This window comes from Tachyglossus aculeatus, chromosome 21, assembly GCF_015852505.1.
Source record: "Tachyglossus aculeatus isolate mTacAcu1 chromosome 21, mTacAcu1.pri, whole genome shotgun sequence".
Lineage (NCBI taxonomy): Eukaryota > Metazoa > Chordata > Mammalia > Monotremata > Tachyglossidae > Tachyglossus > Tachyglossus aculeatus.
This window is the reverse complement of record NC_052086.1, coordinates 32,676,020-32,690,972: the sequence shown is the minus strand read 5'-3', so window position 1 is coordinate 32,690,972 and position 14,953 is coordinate 32,676,020. Positions and strand designations below refer to the sequence as shown.

The 14,953-nt window shown below is 44.7% G+C and overlaps 1 protein-coding gene across 1 annotated transcript in view; it reads right to left on the bottom strand.

Annotated features, from left to right (window-relative positions):
* Nucleotides 1–14,953, bottom strand: part of ADGRD1 (adhesion G protein-coupled receptor D1) — a 398,243-nt gene that overhangs the window by 110,050 nt on the left and 273,240 nt on the right. The window contains exon 17 of the mRNA XM_038763906.1: nucleotides 14,300–14,411. Coding sequence (XP_038619834.1) covers nucleotides 14,300–14,411 — 112 coding nt within the window. The remainder of the gene's footprint in view (nucleotides 1–14,299; nucleotides 14,412–14,953) is intronic.

Below are 14,953 nucleotides of genomic sequence, written 5' to 3'. Positions count from 1 at the left end.
AATAATAATAATAATTATAATTGCGGTATTAAGTGCTTACTATTTGCTAGGCACTGTACTAAGCGCTGGGGGGAATACAAGCAAATCAGATTGGACACAGTCCCTGTCCCACTTCAGGACTACAGTTTTAAGTGGGATTACAACCCACTTTACAGATGAGGTAACTCTGAGATGCAGAGAAGTGAAGTGACTTGCCCACTGTCACACAGTCATTGATTGAATGAATGGTCTAAGAGTATTCATTAACTGCTTACTATGTGCATCAAGCTGTACTAAACACTGGGAGAGATTACACAGATGAGTATTATAGAGATATAGGTGGTGGGGAAGCAGTGTGTCCTAGTGTGGACAGAGCACAGGGCTGGGAGTCAGAAGGACCTGGGTTCTAATTCCATCACTGCCACTTGTCTGCTGTGTGACTTTGGGAAAGTCACTTAACTTCTCTTTTCCTCAGCTGCCTCATCTGATTAAGATGAGGACTGGGGATTAAGACCGTGAACCCCATGTGGTTCAGGGTGGACTGTGTCCAACCTGATAGTGGGACTGGGGTGGGGTAGGGGCAGTTGTCGGATCAGGATTCAGAGTAAAAGGTTCACAATAATGGTATTTGTTAAGCACTTACTATGTGCTAAGCACTGTTCGGTATACAAGGTGATCAGGTTGTCCCACGTGGGGCTCAGTCTTAATCAATCAATCAATTGTATTTATTGAGCACTTACTGTGTGCAGAGCACTGTACTAAGTGCTTGGGAAGTACAAGTTGGCAACATATAGAGACAGTCCCTACCCAACAGTGGGTTCACAGTCTAGAAGGGGGAGACAGAGAACAAAACCAAACATATTAACAAAATAAAATAGAATAGATATGTACAAGTAAAATAGAGTAATAAATATGTACAAACATATATACAGGTGCTGTGGGGAAGGGAAGGAGGTAAGATGGGGGGATGGAGAGGGGGACGAGGGGGAGAGGAAGGAAGGGGCTCAGTCTGGGAAGGCCTCCTGGAGTAGGTGAGCTCTCAGTAGGGCCTTGAAGGGAGGAAGAGAGCTAGCTTGGCAGATGGGCAGAGGGAGGGCATTCCAGGCCAGGGGGATGACGTGGGCTGGCGGTTGACGGCGGGACAGGCAAGAAGATTAGCGGCAGAGGAGCGGAGGGTGTGGGCTGGGCTGTAGAAGGAGAGAAGGGAGGTGAGGTAGGAGGGGGCGAGGTGATGGACAGCCTTGAAGCCGAGGGTGAGGAGTTTCTGCCTGATGCGCATATTGATTGGTAGCCACTGAAGATTTTTCCCCATTTGACAGATGAAGTCACTAGGGCCCAGAGAAGTGAAGTGACTTGCCCAAAGTCACACAGCTGACAAGTGGCGGAGCCGGGATTAGAACCTATGACCTCTGACTCCCAAACCCGGGATCTTTCCACTGAGCCACGCTAACAATCCTTTCCTCCCTCTTACACTCACCGCCTTGTCAAGTTTCCATGCTGTTCAGAGGGTGGGATGACCTACTTCTGGCAGGCTGTGAAATGAGAAGGAAATCTGACCAGGGACAGCCCCCCTTGCCCAGCTTGCTGCCCCCTCGGAGAAGCTCCAGCCAGATCAGCAGCTAGACGGGCTCGCCTGCAAGGGGTCAAGAGCTGAGGGCCGGGAATCAGGACGCCCAGGGCCCGGAGGTACCTCCAGTCCTGGGGACCGTAGCCTGTGAGCCCACTGTTGGGTAGGGACCGTCTCTATATGTTGCCAACTTGTACTTCCCAAGCACTTAGTACAGTGCTCTGCACACAGTAAGCACTCAATAAATACGATTGAAAGAATGAATGAATAAGCTTTTATCAACCTTAGGGCCTAGTAGAGTGTCTAGCACATAGCAAGAGCTTAATAAATGCCATAAAAAGAGATTTAAAAGCCAGAGAGTCTGAAGATTTGGTACTGTGTTAATGCTAGATTCACTTGAGGTGTCTCTTATGAGCACAAAGCACATAGAGTGGGTAGTAAAATGGAGAACACTTCTAATGTCTTTGGCTCTTGGTTCTCACCACTGGGCAACCTCATTCACACTAAGAGCACCTGCTCTCTTGGTATTCATTCATTCATTCATTCAATCGTATTTATTGAGCGCTTACTGTGTGCAGAACACTGTACTAAGCGCTTGGGAAGTACAAGTCAATCAATCGTATTTATTAAGCACTTACTGTGTGCAGAGCACTGTACTAAGCGCTTGGGAAGTACAAGTTGGAAACAGGCTCCATCAGCACACACAAGAAAAGAAAAAAACAGCAATCATCTCTGCTCACAGAAACATTATATGATTTAGGAGACATTCAGACAAAAAGGGAAACCAGAATCCCTATTCCCAGTATCCAGGGACACCAGCAAGGAGAAAGAATCCAGTGGAGAATTTTAAACCACTGGGTCAGGGCCAGTGGAGTTTCCAATGTTGGAGCAGAGGTCAAACAACAAGTTGTGAAATGCAAGGGTGACCACAAAGACATGAAATCCATTGAAAATTGATGGAAGGAGTCATTGTTGAGCCAGACATTAAATTTGGAAAGTGATTCATTGACCCAAATAGTACGTGGGATTGGGGTGAGGCTATCTCTACCGAGCCTGAGTTTTCTGGGAATTCCTGGAAATATGTTCAAGAAGATATCTGCAACAAGGACAGTAAAATGGCCTTATGCTTCTGTAGTGGGTGAGGGCTATACCAGGGCCCTGGACCCAGTTCAGGGCTATGGGTTTTTCACTGACACCTCCCCAACTCCACCTTCTCCAGGGTAATGTCTCCAGGAAAAGTGATTTTTGCATTTTTAAAAACAGTCCAAGGGAAAAAGCCAATAGATGGGATGAAACTCAAGGAACAGAGCCAGTAAATTAGGTTTGCAAATGACCCCAGGGCCCATGGAGCAACACTGTGGTCATTCAGTGTCCCATGGTGTGTTTTTTGCATTTGATATTTATTTCAGCTTCTCCCTGCCCCTGCCCTCTCTGTAGAATAACACCTTTCAAAGTGATTTATTGCGGATTACTTTGGCAGGTGGCTTACCATGGTTTCTATTACAGATTGCATTTCTGCTGTTCATTGCTGTACCCTCTTTTGTAATTCTTCTTTCCATTAGTTGTTGTTGCTCATTTCCCTTCATTGCAATACTTCAGGTCCCCTTTGGGATTCGACTAATTGAAAGGTTTAGGAAAAAAACTGCTCACGTTTCTGTTCAGTTTCAACTCCCAACCTGAGGTTCCTGCCCAGTTGCTATAATTCTTCCTCAGATGCCTAGGGAGGGAAGAATCCAAGATCCAAAGTGCACATTAGGGATAGTCACTCTGCCTCGGGAGCTACAACGTAACCATCTGTTGCAGAAATCCAAAGCGTGGAGGATAGCCCAGCAGCCAAACCGGACGCGGAAACTGAGAAGTAGCATGGCCAAGTGGAAAGAGTGCGAGGCTGGGAGTCTACTCCGGGCTCCCCCACTTGTCTGTTGTGTGACCTTGGACAAGTCACTTCACTTCTCTGACCCTCAGTTGCCTCATCCGTAAAATGGGGATTAAGACTGTGAGTCCCCCTTGGGAGATGGACTGTGTCCAACCTTAGCAGCATTGCTAATTGGAAAGAACATGGGGAGCCAGGAGACCTGAGTTCTAAATCCCGCTCTACCATTTCCCTGCTGTGTAATGTTGGGCAAATCGCTTAACTTATCTGTGCCTCAGTTTCCTCAACTGTAAAATGAGAATACAACACCTGATCTTCCTTCTCCTTAGACTGGGAGCCTGCTGTAGGACAGGCACTGTCTATCATCTGATTATCTTGTATCTGTCTGAGCACTTAGTCTAGTGCTTTCCACTATAGTCCATAATAAATATCATTATTATTATTATTATTATATATTTGCAATGATCCGCCTGATAACAGAACTTGAGGACAGACTTGTTAATTTTACCTCTGCCAGGAAATTTATTATTTGAAGGGTTTTCATTAGGAGGAGATTGTCACCACCATAGTGGTAGTAGTGATTGTTGTATTTATAGAGCACAGACTGGTGCAGTGTATTTTAGGAGACATTTGGAAAGAGCGTGGGCTTGGGAGTTAGAGGTCTTGGATCTTATCCCGGCCCTGCCATTTGTCGGCTGTGTGACCTTAGGAAAGTCACTTAACTTCTCTGAGCCTCAGTTTCCTCATTTGTAAAATGGGGATTAAATCCTGCTCCCTTCTACTTAGGCTGTGAGCGCCATGTGGGATGGGGAGGGTGTAAATAAGTTCATAAAAGCTCGAGTTGGCTAAAGGGATGGTGTGGATCAGGGTGCATCTTTGAGTTGTCTTCTTTGTGCTTCAGTTTTCTCATCTTGTGAAATTGAGATAAAATTCCTAACCTCCCCATTTGACCGTGAGCTCCGTGTGGGTCAGGGACTGTGTACAATCTTCTTAAATTGTATCTGCCCCAGCCCTAGTATAGTGGCACTTCTAGTAAGCGCTATAGTAAGAACTTATCAAATACCATTATAATTACTCCGTTGTTGGGTAGGGACCATCTCTATATGTTGCCGACTTGTACTTCCCAAGTGCTTAGTACAGTGCTCTGCACACAGCAAGCATTCAATAAATACGATTGAATGAATGAATGAATATTACCACATAACATGAGTTTGATAAGCCAACTGTGAGGCTAAGTGTGATACACTAGAACTGCCGTCTTCCTATCAGCTCTACCTAGATCTTAGAACCCTGTGAAAAATCTGTTGTGAATAAAAAAAGAGCACTCATCTGTTCTTCATTCCTACAGTGAAAGCCAAGATGGCAAAATGCTGAAAGTTGTCAGCTAATAAAAATAATAAGCCGTCTCAGACATTTAATTTCCCCAGCATCCTCCCCGCATCCCCCACTCCAGAGACACCTTCCCCTCCAGCTCTTCCTCCCAATGATCTGGCCACATACTTTATTGATAAAATTGAAACCATAAGATGTGATCTCCTAAAAACTCCCCTGCTCCTCTACAGTCCTTCCCTCCTCCTACTCTTCCTTCAACTCTCCCGTCTTTCCCAGGAGTATCTCAAGAAGAGATCTCCCACCTTCTCTCAAAATGTAGCCCCTTCCCCTGTGCCTCTGACTCCATCTCTTCACACATTATCAAAATGTTTGCCCCCTAACCGCCATCTTCAATAGTTCACTTTTCACAGGCTTCTTCCCACTGCTTTCAATCATGTTCATGTCTCCCCTATCCTAAAAAACCCTCCCTTGGCCCCACAACTCCCTCCAGTTGTCGCCCCATCTCTCACTTATCTCTCAAAACTCCTTGAGCAACTTCTCTACATTTGCTACCTCCATTTCCTCTCCTCCAGTTCTCTCTTTGAGCCCCTCCAATCTAGCTTCCACCTCCTAAACTCCAAGTCCACTGATCTCCTTCTGTCCGCTCCTCATTCTCCTCTTATTTCTCTGGCTACTCCTTCTCAGTTTCTTTCTCAGGCTTCTCCTCTGCATCTCACCTACTGACAGTGAGAGTCCTTAAGTCTCAGTTCTGGGTCCCTTTCTATTTTCCACCTGCAACCCACTCCTTTGGAGAAATCATTCACTCCCATAGGTTCAACCACCATTTTGATACGGTTGGTTCCCAAATTTACCTCTTCAGCCCTCACCTCTCTCCTTCCTTGCAGTTTCACATTTCCCCCTGCCTTCAGGGGTAGACTGACACCTCAAGTTAACCTGTCCAAAATAGAACTCCTGATCTTCTCACCCAAACCCTGCCCTCCTCCGTCTTCCCCATCACTTCAGACCTTGGCATTATCCTCAAATCGCGTCTCTCACTGAACCCACACATTCAACCTCTTACCAAATCCTGTCGGTTCTACCTTCACAACATAGCTACAATCCACTCCATCCTCTCCAACCAAGCTGCTACTGTGCTAATTCTATGATATTCATTCAGCATTATGTGCCAAGAACTGTTCTAAGCACTTCAGTACATAAAGATAATCAGACTGGAGATAAGCACATGGGGCTCATAGTCTAAGTCAGATGGAGTAGGATGTACTCCCCATTTTACAGATGAGGTAAATAAGGCAAAGAAAAGTTAAGGGACTTGCCTTAAGTCACCCAGCAGGCATATGGCATACACAGGATTAGAACCTAGGTCCTCTGACTCCTAGATCCACAAGCCACGCTGTTTCTCTAAGTGCTGAGCCAAGCACTTTAATAATAATAATAAAAATAATAATAATAATACACTCCAGTCCTCTGCCGCTAACCTCCTCTCTATGCCTCCTTCTCGCCTATCCCACTGTCGACCCCTGGCCCACGTCCTACCTCTGACCTGGAATGCCCTCCCTCCTCACATCTGCCAAACTAGCTCTCTTCCCCCCTTCTAAGCCCTACTGAGAGCTCACCTCCTCCAGGAGGCCTTCCCAGAATGAGCCTCCCTTTTCCTCTTCTCCTCCTCCCCTCCCTATCGCCCGACTCCCTCCCTCTGCTTTACCCCTTCCCCACCCCACAGCACTTGTGTATATTTATACATATTTACTATTCTATTTATTGTATTAATGATGTGTATAAATCTATAATTCTATTTATCTATTTTGATGCTACTGATATCTGCCTGTTTTGTTGTCTCTCTCCCCCTTCTAGACTGTGAGCCTGTTGATGGGTAGGGATTGTCTCTAACTGCTGCTGAATTATACTTTCCAAGGTCTTAGTACAGTGTTCTGCACATAGTAAGTGCTCAATAAACATGATTGAATTTACTGAATGAATGAATGAACAATAATTAATTATGGTATTTGTTAAGCGCTTATTATGTAACAGGCACTGTTCTAAGCACTGCATAGATACAAGGTCTTTGGGTTGGACACAGTCCCTGTCCAACACAAGGCTCCCAGTCTTAATCCCCATTTTACAGATGAAGGAACTGAGGCACAAGAAGTGAAATGACCTGCCCAAGGCCACACAGCAGACAAGTGGCAGAGCCGGCATTACAACCCATGACCTTCTGACTGCCAGGTCCGAGCTCTATCCAGTAAGCCATGCTGCTTCTCTAATCACTTATTTTATCTCACCTTGACTACCACATTAACCTCATTCATTCATTCAACCATATTTATTGAGCACTTACTGGGTGCAGAGCACTGTACTAAGCACTTGGAAAGTACAATTCGGCAACAGCTAGAGACAATCCCTACGCAACAATGGGCTCACAGTCTAGAAGGTGGAGACAGACAACAAAACAGAACCTCCCTGCCTCTATTTGCTCCAGTCCATACTTCACTATGCTGCAAAGATCATTCTAAAAAAGCCCAGTCCATGTCTCTCCACTCAATCAATCAATCAATCAATCGTATTTATTGAGAGCTTACTGTGTGCAGAGCACTGTACTAAGCGCTTGGGAAGTACAAGTTGGCAACATATACAGTCCCTACCCAACAGTGGGCTCACAGTCTCAAAAACTTCCAATTGTTCCCCATCTGCATTCCACATCAAACATAAACTCCTTACCATTGATTTTAAAGCACTCTCAGCTCATCCCCTCCTGTATTACCTTGCTGATTTCCTACTAAAACCTAGCCATCATGCTTCGCTCCTCCAACATCAATCCATTTAATGTACCTCAATCTCGTCTATCTCACCACTGACTCCTTCCCTACATCCTCCCTCTGGACTGGAACTCCTTCCCTGTTCTTACACACCAGATCGCTATCCTTCCCACCTTCAAAGCCTTACTAAAATCACATTTCCTCCACCTTGTCTAAACCTTCATCTCCCCAACCCACCCTCTCCTTTGTGCATCACCTATGCACTTAAATCTGAACCTTTTAAACACCTGATATTCACCCCATCCACAGTTCCACAGCACTCATGCACATAGCTGTAGTTTATTTTAATTTCCATCTCCATCTCTAGGCTGTAAGCTGCTGGTGTGCAGGAAACATTTATATCAACTCTGTTGGATTGTATTCTCCCAAAAGCTGAATACAGTAAGTACTCAATAAATACCATTGATAGATTGATTAATTGTGCATTTTTCTTCTTTTATAACATAGTTTGGGTATCCCTTGATTTGCTCTACTTAAAGAGATATTCACCATGAGTGTCTTAAAAAGCATTATATTACCCAAACAAAACTTCGTTCTTCGTTTGATGGAGGGTCTGGGAAATTCTCTGCTCTGAGAGCATGATTTGGAAAAAGTAGGCTCTCTCCTGGTGTTCCAAGCTTTGCCTTCATAGACCTTATCCAAACTGCAGTCTCATACTAGGAGACCTGGGATGATGAAATAGTCCAAAATCACAGTCAGACTCCCATCATTATTCTCCTGAACCAGTTCCCTCATGGGTTAGTCAGTCAATCAATTGTATTTACTGAGCGCTTACTGTGTGCAGAGCACTGTACTAAGCTCTTGGGAGAGTACAATATAACAATATAGCAGACACATTCCCTGCCCATAACAATCTTACATTCTAGAGGGTTGTCTGGACAATCCCTCTGCAGCCTGAAGAAGCAGAGGAGACATCTCCCAATAGGAGAGAGAACTGAAGACCATTAAGAGAAGCAGCGTGGCTAAGTGGAAAGAGAACGGGCTTTGGAGTCAGAAGTCATGGGTTCAAATCCCGGCTCCGCCAATTGTCAGCTGTGTGACTCTGGGCAAGTCACTAAACTTCTCTGTGGCTCAGTTACCTCATCTGTCAAATGGGAATTAAGACTGTGAGCCCCCGTGCGACAACCTGATCACCTTGTAAACTCCCCAGCACTTGGAACAGTGCTTTGCACATAGTAAGCGCTTAATAAATGCCATTATTATTATTATATCCATAATTTATTTATTTATTAATGTCTGTCTCCTCCCTGATACTGTAAGCTCATTGTAGGCAGGTAATAATAATAGTAATGATAATAATAATAATAACTATAGTGTTTGTTAAGCACTTACTATGTGACAGGCATTGTACTAAGTGCTGGGGTGGATACAAGGAAATCATGTTGGACACAGACCCTGCCCCATGTGGGGCTCACAGTCTCAATCCTCATTTTACAGATGAGGTAACTGAGGCCCAGAGAAGTGAAGTGACTTGCTCAAGGTCACACAGCAGGTAAGTGGTAGAGCTCGGATTAGAACCCACGACCTTCTGACTCCCTAGCCTGTGTTCTATCCACTATACCACACTGCTTCTCATGTGTCTGTTACATTGTACCCTCCCAAGCACTTAGTACAGTGCTCTAGACTGTAAGTTGCCCTTTAGACTCTACACTTGTTATAAGAAGGGAATGTATCTGCTAACTCTGTTGTAATAATAATAATGATGATGGCATTTATTTAGTGCTTACTATGTGTGAAGCACTGTTCTAAGCGCTGGGGGTATACAAGGTGATCAGGTTGTCCCACATGGGGCTCACAGTCTTAATCACAGCTCACAGCTCCGCCACTTGTCAGCTGTGTGACTTTGGGCAAGTCACTTCACTTCTCTGGGCCCCAGTTCCCTCATCTGGAAAATGGGGATTAAGTCTGTAAGCCCCACGTGGGACAACTTGATTACCTTGTATCTATCCCAGTGCTTAGAACAGTGCTTTGCACATAGTAAGCACTTAATAAATGCCATCATTATTATTATTATTATTATTATTAATCCCCATTTTACAGATGAGGTAACTGAGGCCCAGAGAAGGTAACTGACTTGCCCAAAGTCACACAGCTGACAATTGGCGGAGCCGGGATTTGAATCCATGAACTCTGACTCCAAAGCCCATGCTCTTTCCACTGAGCCCCTCCCAAGCACTTAGTACCATGTTCTGCACATAGTAAGGGCTCAATAAATAGGATTGATTGATCGAAGGTCACAGCCACTGCCATTTCCCAGCTCCCTCCTCTTTGCCTCAGCTCCCTTACAGGTCCTTTTACAAAACTGATTTTGTCATGTCTTCAATTCTTCACAGCTTACAGAGCTATAGGTAATTCTGGATAATACTTTCATAATCTGCTGCTCCTTACTTCTGAGGTTTCACTGCAGCCTTACACCCCAAGCTGGTCGTGCTGGGAAAGAGGTGAACCTAGTCTCAGATGGGGACTGATGCATTTGAGAAAAAAGCCTTCTTCTCAAGGGAAACATGAGGGTAGAGATGCACCCTTTCATTCTCTCCTTTGTGGGGGAGTGAGTGTGTTGCCACTTAGACACAGGTTCTCTTGAAATGCCGCTTCTCCCCCAACAGTAATCAAAACAGCATCTTTACTTAGGGAAGCGGCATGGCCTAGTGGAAAGAGGATTTCATTCATTCATTCAATCGTATTTATGGAGCGCTTACTGTGTGCAGAGCACTGTACTAAGCACTTGGGAAGTACCAGGATGGCCCTGGAAGTCAGAGAATCTGAGTTCTAATCCTGCCTCCACCTCTTGCTGCTGTGTGACCTTGGGCAAATCACTTCACTTCTCTGTGCTTGTTTCCTCATCTGTAAAATGGGAAATGAATTCTACTCCCTTACTTAGACTGTGAGCCCAATCTGGGACAGGGACTGAGTACAACCTGATTAGCTTATGTCTACCCCAGCGATTAGAACAGTGCTTGGCACATATTAAGCGCTTAATAAATACCAGAATTATTATTATCGAAAAGAGGACCCAGCTCTGGGGACCATATGGCTTTTTCCTTTGCCTTCCATAATCTAACTTCAGGTACCAAAGAGAGTATTATCCTCATTTTCTGATGGGAGAAGCAAGAACACAGAAATGCTAAGTAATAATAAAAATAATAATGATAATGGCATTTGTTAAGCGCTTACTATGTGCAAAGCACTGTTCGAAGCGTTGGGGGATAAAAGGTGATCAGGTTGTCCCACGCGGGGCTCACAGTCTTAATCCCCATTTTACAGATGAGGTAACTGAGGCTCAGAGAAGTGAAGTGACTTGTCCAGGGTCACACAGCAGGCATGTGGCAGAGCCGGGATTCGAACCCATGACCTCTGACTCCAAAGCCCATGCTCTTTCCAATGAGCCACGCTGCTTCTTCTAAGTGACTTGTCCAAGTTGACACAGCAGTAGGGAAACTCTGCACACAGTAATCATTCAATAAATACGATTGAATTGAATGAATGAGAAGAGAAGTCGAGACTTTAGAGAGGCCTGGACACCTCTTTTAGAGCAAACAGGATGAAGCTGGTAGCACTGATGCTTCAGGATTTCAAACATGGAACTGCACAGTTGAATTCTCTGATGGATTAGTTAAGTTGTAAATCCATACCAAAATTTAAAAAATATATTTATTTAGTAGACCACCCTCCTCTCTCCACGTTGAGCTAGCTGGAGAGGAAAATAAACAAAACTGTCCCTCTAATTGCCAGAATGTCAGGGACCTTTGTTCAGTAACAAGAAGTCATCAATCAGCTTCTTGGAAAATTCAATTCCTTTTCCCCATCGACCTAAAAAGCACTTTTTTGTTACTTTGAGGATTTCTCAATCTTCCTTGGCTCTCTGCTTTAGCCTTCCTTGGCACCTCCTTCATGAGTTTGGGAATTGTACGGATCCAGGCAAGATAACTTTACCCCCAACTCTGTTACTTAATCACAGGAGAAGAGACAAAAAAACAGAGACAGAGACAGAGTTAAAGAGAGATAGAGACAGAGAAACAGAGACAGGCACTCATTCTGTTCAATGCTCAAATCACTTTCATCCTCAGGGATAGAGTAAGGATGGAACACCACTAAAGAAGAAGCTTTCGCTACCGATCCTCAGGCTTTTCTAAATCTCACTGGTTTTTGCTATGTTTGCTTTTTTGTGGCACTTAAGTGCTTACTATGTGCCAAGCACTATGTTAAGCACTGTGGTAATAATAATAATAATAATGGCATTTATTAAGCGCTTACTATATGCAAAGCACTGTTCGAAGCGCTGGGGGGATACAAGGTGATGAGGTTGTCCCACGTGGGGCTCACAGTCTTCATCCCCATTTTACAGATGAGGGAACTGAGGCCCAGAGAAGTGAAGTGACTTGCCCAAAGTCACACAGCTGACAAGTGGCGGAGCCGGGATTCGAACCCATGACCTCTGACTCCAAAGCCCGGGCTCTTTCCCACTGAGTCACACTGCTTCCCTCAAGTAAGTACAGGATAATCAGATTGGAAACAGTCTCTACCCCATATGAGGTCCCCAGCCTAAGAGGGAAGGAGAACAGGTATTTCATCCTCATTTTACTGATGAGGAAACTGAGGCACAGAGTAGTTAAGTGACTCGCTCAAAGTCACACAGCAGACAAATTTCCTGACCTCTAATTCTGTGCTTTTTCCACTAGGCTTTGCTGCATCTCTGCCAGTATGTGTGTTATTCTTCCACCTCCTTTGCCCTAATGTGGTTCCTGACTCACAAGGAGAGACAGAGATGGGCAACAAGGATCAGTGTGGGGACAAAGAATGTGTCAACCAACTCTGTTACACTGTCATATTGTACTCTCCCAAGCACTTAGTACAGTGCTCTGCACACAACAAGCACTCAATAAATATGACTGATTGACTGGGGAGCAGACAGTGGTGAAGGGAATAGGGACTTCTAGACTGTGAGCCCATTGTTGGGTAGGGATTGTCTCTATTCATGGCCGAATTGTACTTTCCAAGCCCTTAGTACAGTTTTCTGCACACGGTAAGTGCTCAGTAAATACGATCGAGTGAATGACTAGAAGACAGGCAGAGCTAAAAGCCACTAATCAATTCATTCATTTATTCAATCGTATTTATTGAGCGCTTACTGTGTGCAGAGCACTGTACTAAGCGCTTGGGAAGTCCAAGTTGGCAAGATATAGAGATGGCCCCTAACCAACAATGGGCTCACAGTGTGGAAGGGGGAGACAGACGACAAAACGGAACATATTAACACAATAAAATAGAATATGCACAAATAGAGTGATGAATACGTACAAACCTACACACATGTATACAGGTGCTGTGGGGAGGGGAAGGAGATAAGGCGGGGGGATGGGGAGGGGGAACATAGGATCATGCATTCATTCAATGGTATTTATTGAGCACTTACTGTGTGCAGAGCACCGTACTAAGCGCTTGGGAAGTCCAAGTTGGCAACACATAGAGACGGTCCCTACCCAACAGCTGGCTCACAGTCTGGATCAATCAATCAGTGGTATTTATTAAGCACTTACTGTGTGCATAGCACTGTAATAAGTGCTTGGAAGAGTACAATAGAACAGAGTGGGCTGACATGCTCCTGTCCACTATGGTCCCAGAACCAGGCAGCAAATGGTAGCCCCGAAAGCTTAGCACTACCGCTATTCCACACCGAACAGCTCAGTGCATTCCTCTGCCATTCTAAGATGTGTGGAATTTGGGAAGAGCCTTCTGGGGAATGAATCCCTTTGGATCCATTACTGCCCTGAAAGCAGGCAGTGCTATTTCTGCAAAACTTCTGATGGACCTGACGCTAACATTACCAAGAAGATTCCTGGGAATGATTAGATAGTCAGGAGCCCTCTAGAACTCCAGTGCTTCCAAATATCATTTTTTTTTTGTTGTGGGATTCCTACCCAGAACCCATCCTCCATGTGTGCTCAGTGCAAAGTTAGTAAGGGTAGACAGAGGGCTAAATGCATGCTATTACTCTATTACTCTATTTATTTATTTATTACTCTATTTATTTATTTATTACTCTATTTATTACTCTATTTATTCATTTATTTATTTATTTTATTTGTACATGTCTATTCTATTTATTTTATTTTGTTAGTATGTTTGGTTTTGTTCTCTGTCTCCCCCTTTTAGACTGTGAGCCCGCTGTTGGGTAGGGACTGTCTCTATATGTTGCCAATTTGTATTTCCCAAGCACTTAGTACAGTGCTCTGCACATAGTAAGCGCTCAATAAATACGATTGATGATGATGATGATGCTGAACTTGGTGACTAATTCCCTCTCAGGACCAAACTGACTCGTTTTGGGCTTGGTTAAGTCCAGGTCTTTTTAGTACTTCCCAAGCGCTTAGTACAGTGCTCTGCACATAGTAAGCGCTCAATAAATACGATTGATTGATTGATTGATTTTAGCTGGTCCTGCAGCTAGCTAAGTGTTCTATGACATTGTGCACTCGGCTGTGTCAGCTGAGAGGCGGGGGCTCTTCGGAGTTAGGATGCTGGACAAACAATTCATCCTTCCTCTTCCTTTTCAACGGGAACTCTGATTTCATTGCTGAAAGGGGAATTAGGGAACTAAGTCTTTTGGGGGGATGTGGGGTGTGATTTGAGTTGGCATCTCAGAGGAGACCCAGGGAGCAGATTCCAGATCATCGTCCAAGTGATCACACTGGGGCATGACAATTTGAAATCGGAAAGATGCTCTTGGTGACTTACTGTTCCCGGGTCAAATTGAAAGCTGATGAGGAGCAAGATCTGGGCCACCAGGATGGCAAAGGATAGGTTGGCATGAATGTGGTAGCGTTGGTTCCGGATGGTGCTGACAGAGCTGGAGGAGAAAGAAATAAGAAACCAGAATCACAGTCAGATTTTGGCCCCCCTGACCTATTTACCACTTATTTTCAAGAGAACTTCTTGAGTGTTGAGTATGTTTCCCTTTCAGAATTAAACTCTGAATAATTAGCCTCCTCCCTTTCCATCCTCTGTTATGCTGACACAACACAACTTGCCATATTGATTGATTTCCTCATTAAGTAGCTTTGCTAATGGCTAATGCATAGGTCTTAATAACCTGAGAGTGTCCAAGAAAGAGACCTTCACTTAGGCTTTTGGGAAGAACAGGCATTCACCTACTCAAATCATGATTCTGCTCAAGTCAGGGGTGTCTGGCCCAGGGTTGGATAAAAAGACGAGTACTCTCTGGACACAGGAACGCTATTTGAGATGAGTTCTGTGGTCCAGGGAAAGATGTCATCACCCTTTCCCTCCGATCCAATTCCAGCCCCAGCAGGACACGGGGCAGAAACTCAACTTGGGGTTTCCATGATGCCCTGATCCTGGGCATGGTTGGAATAGGTGTGGGCAGGGATT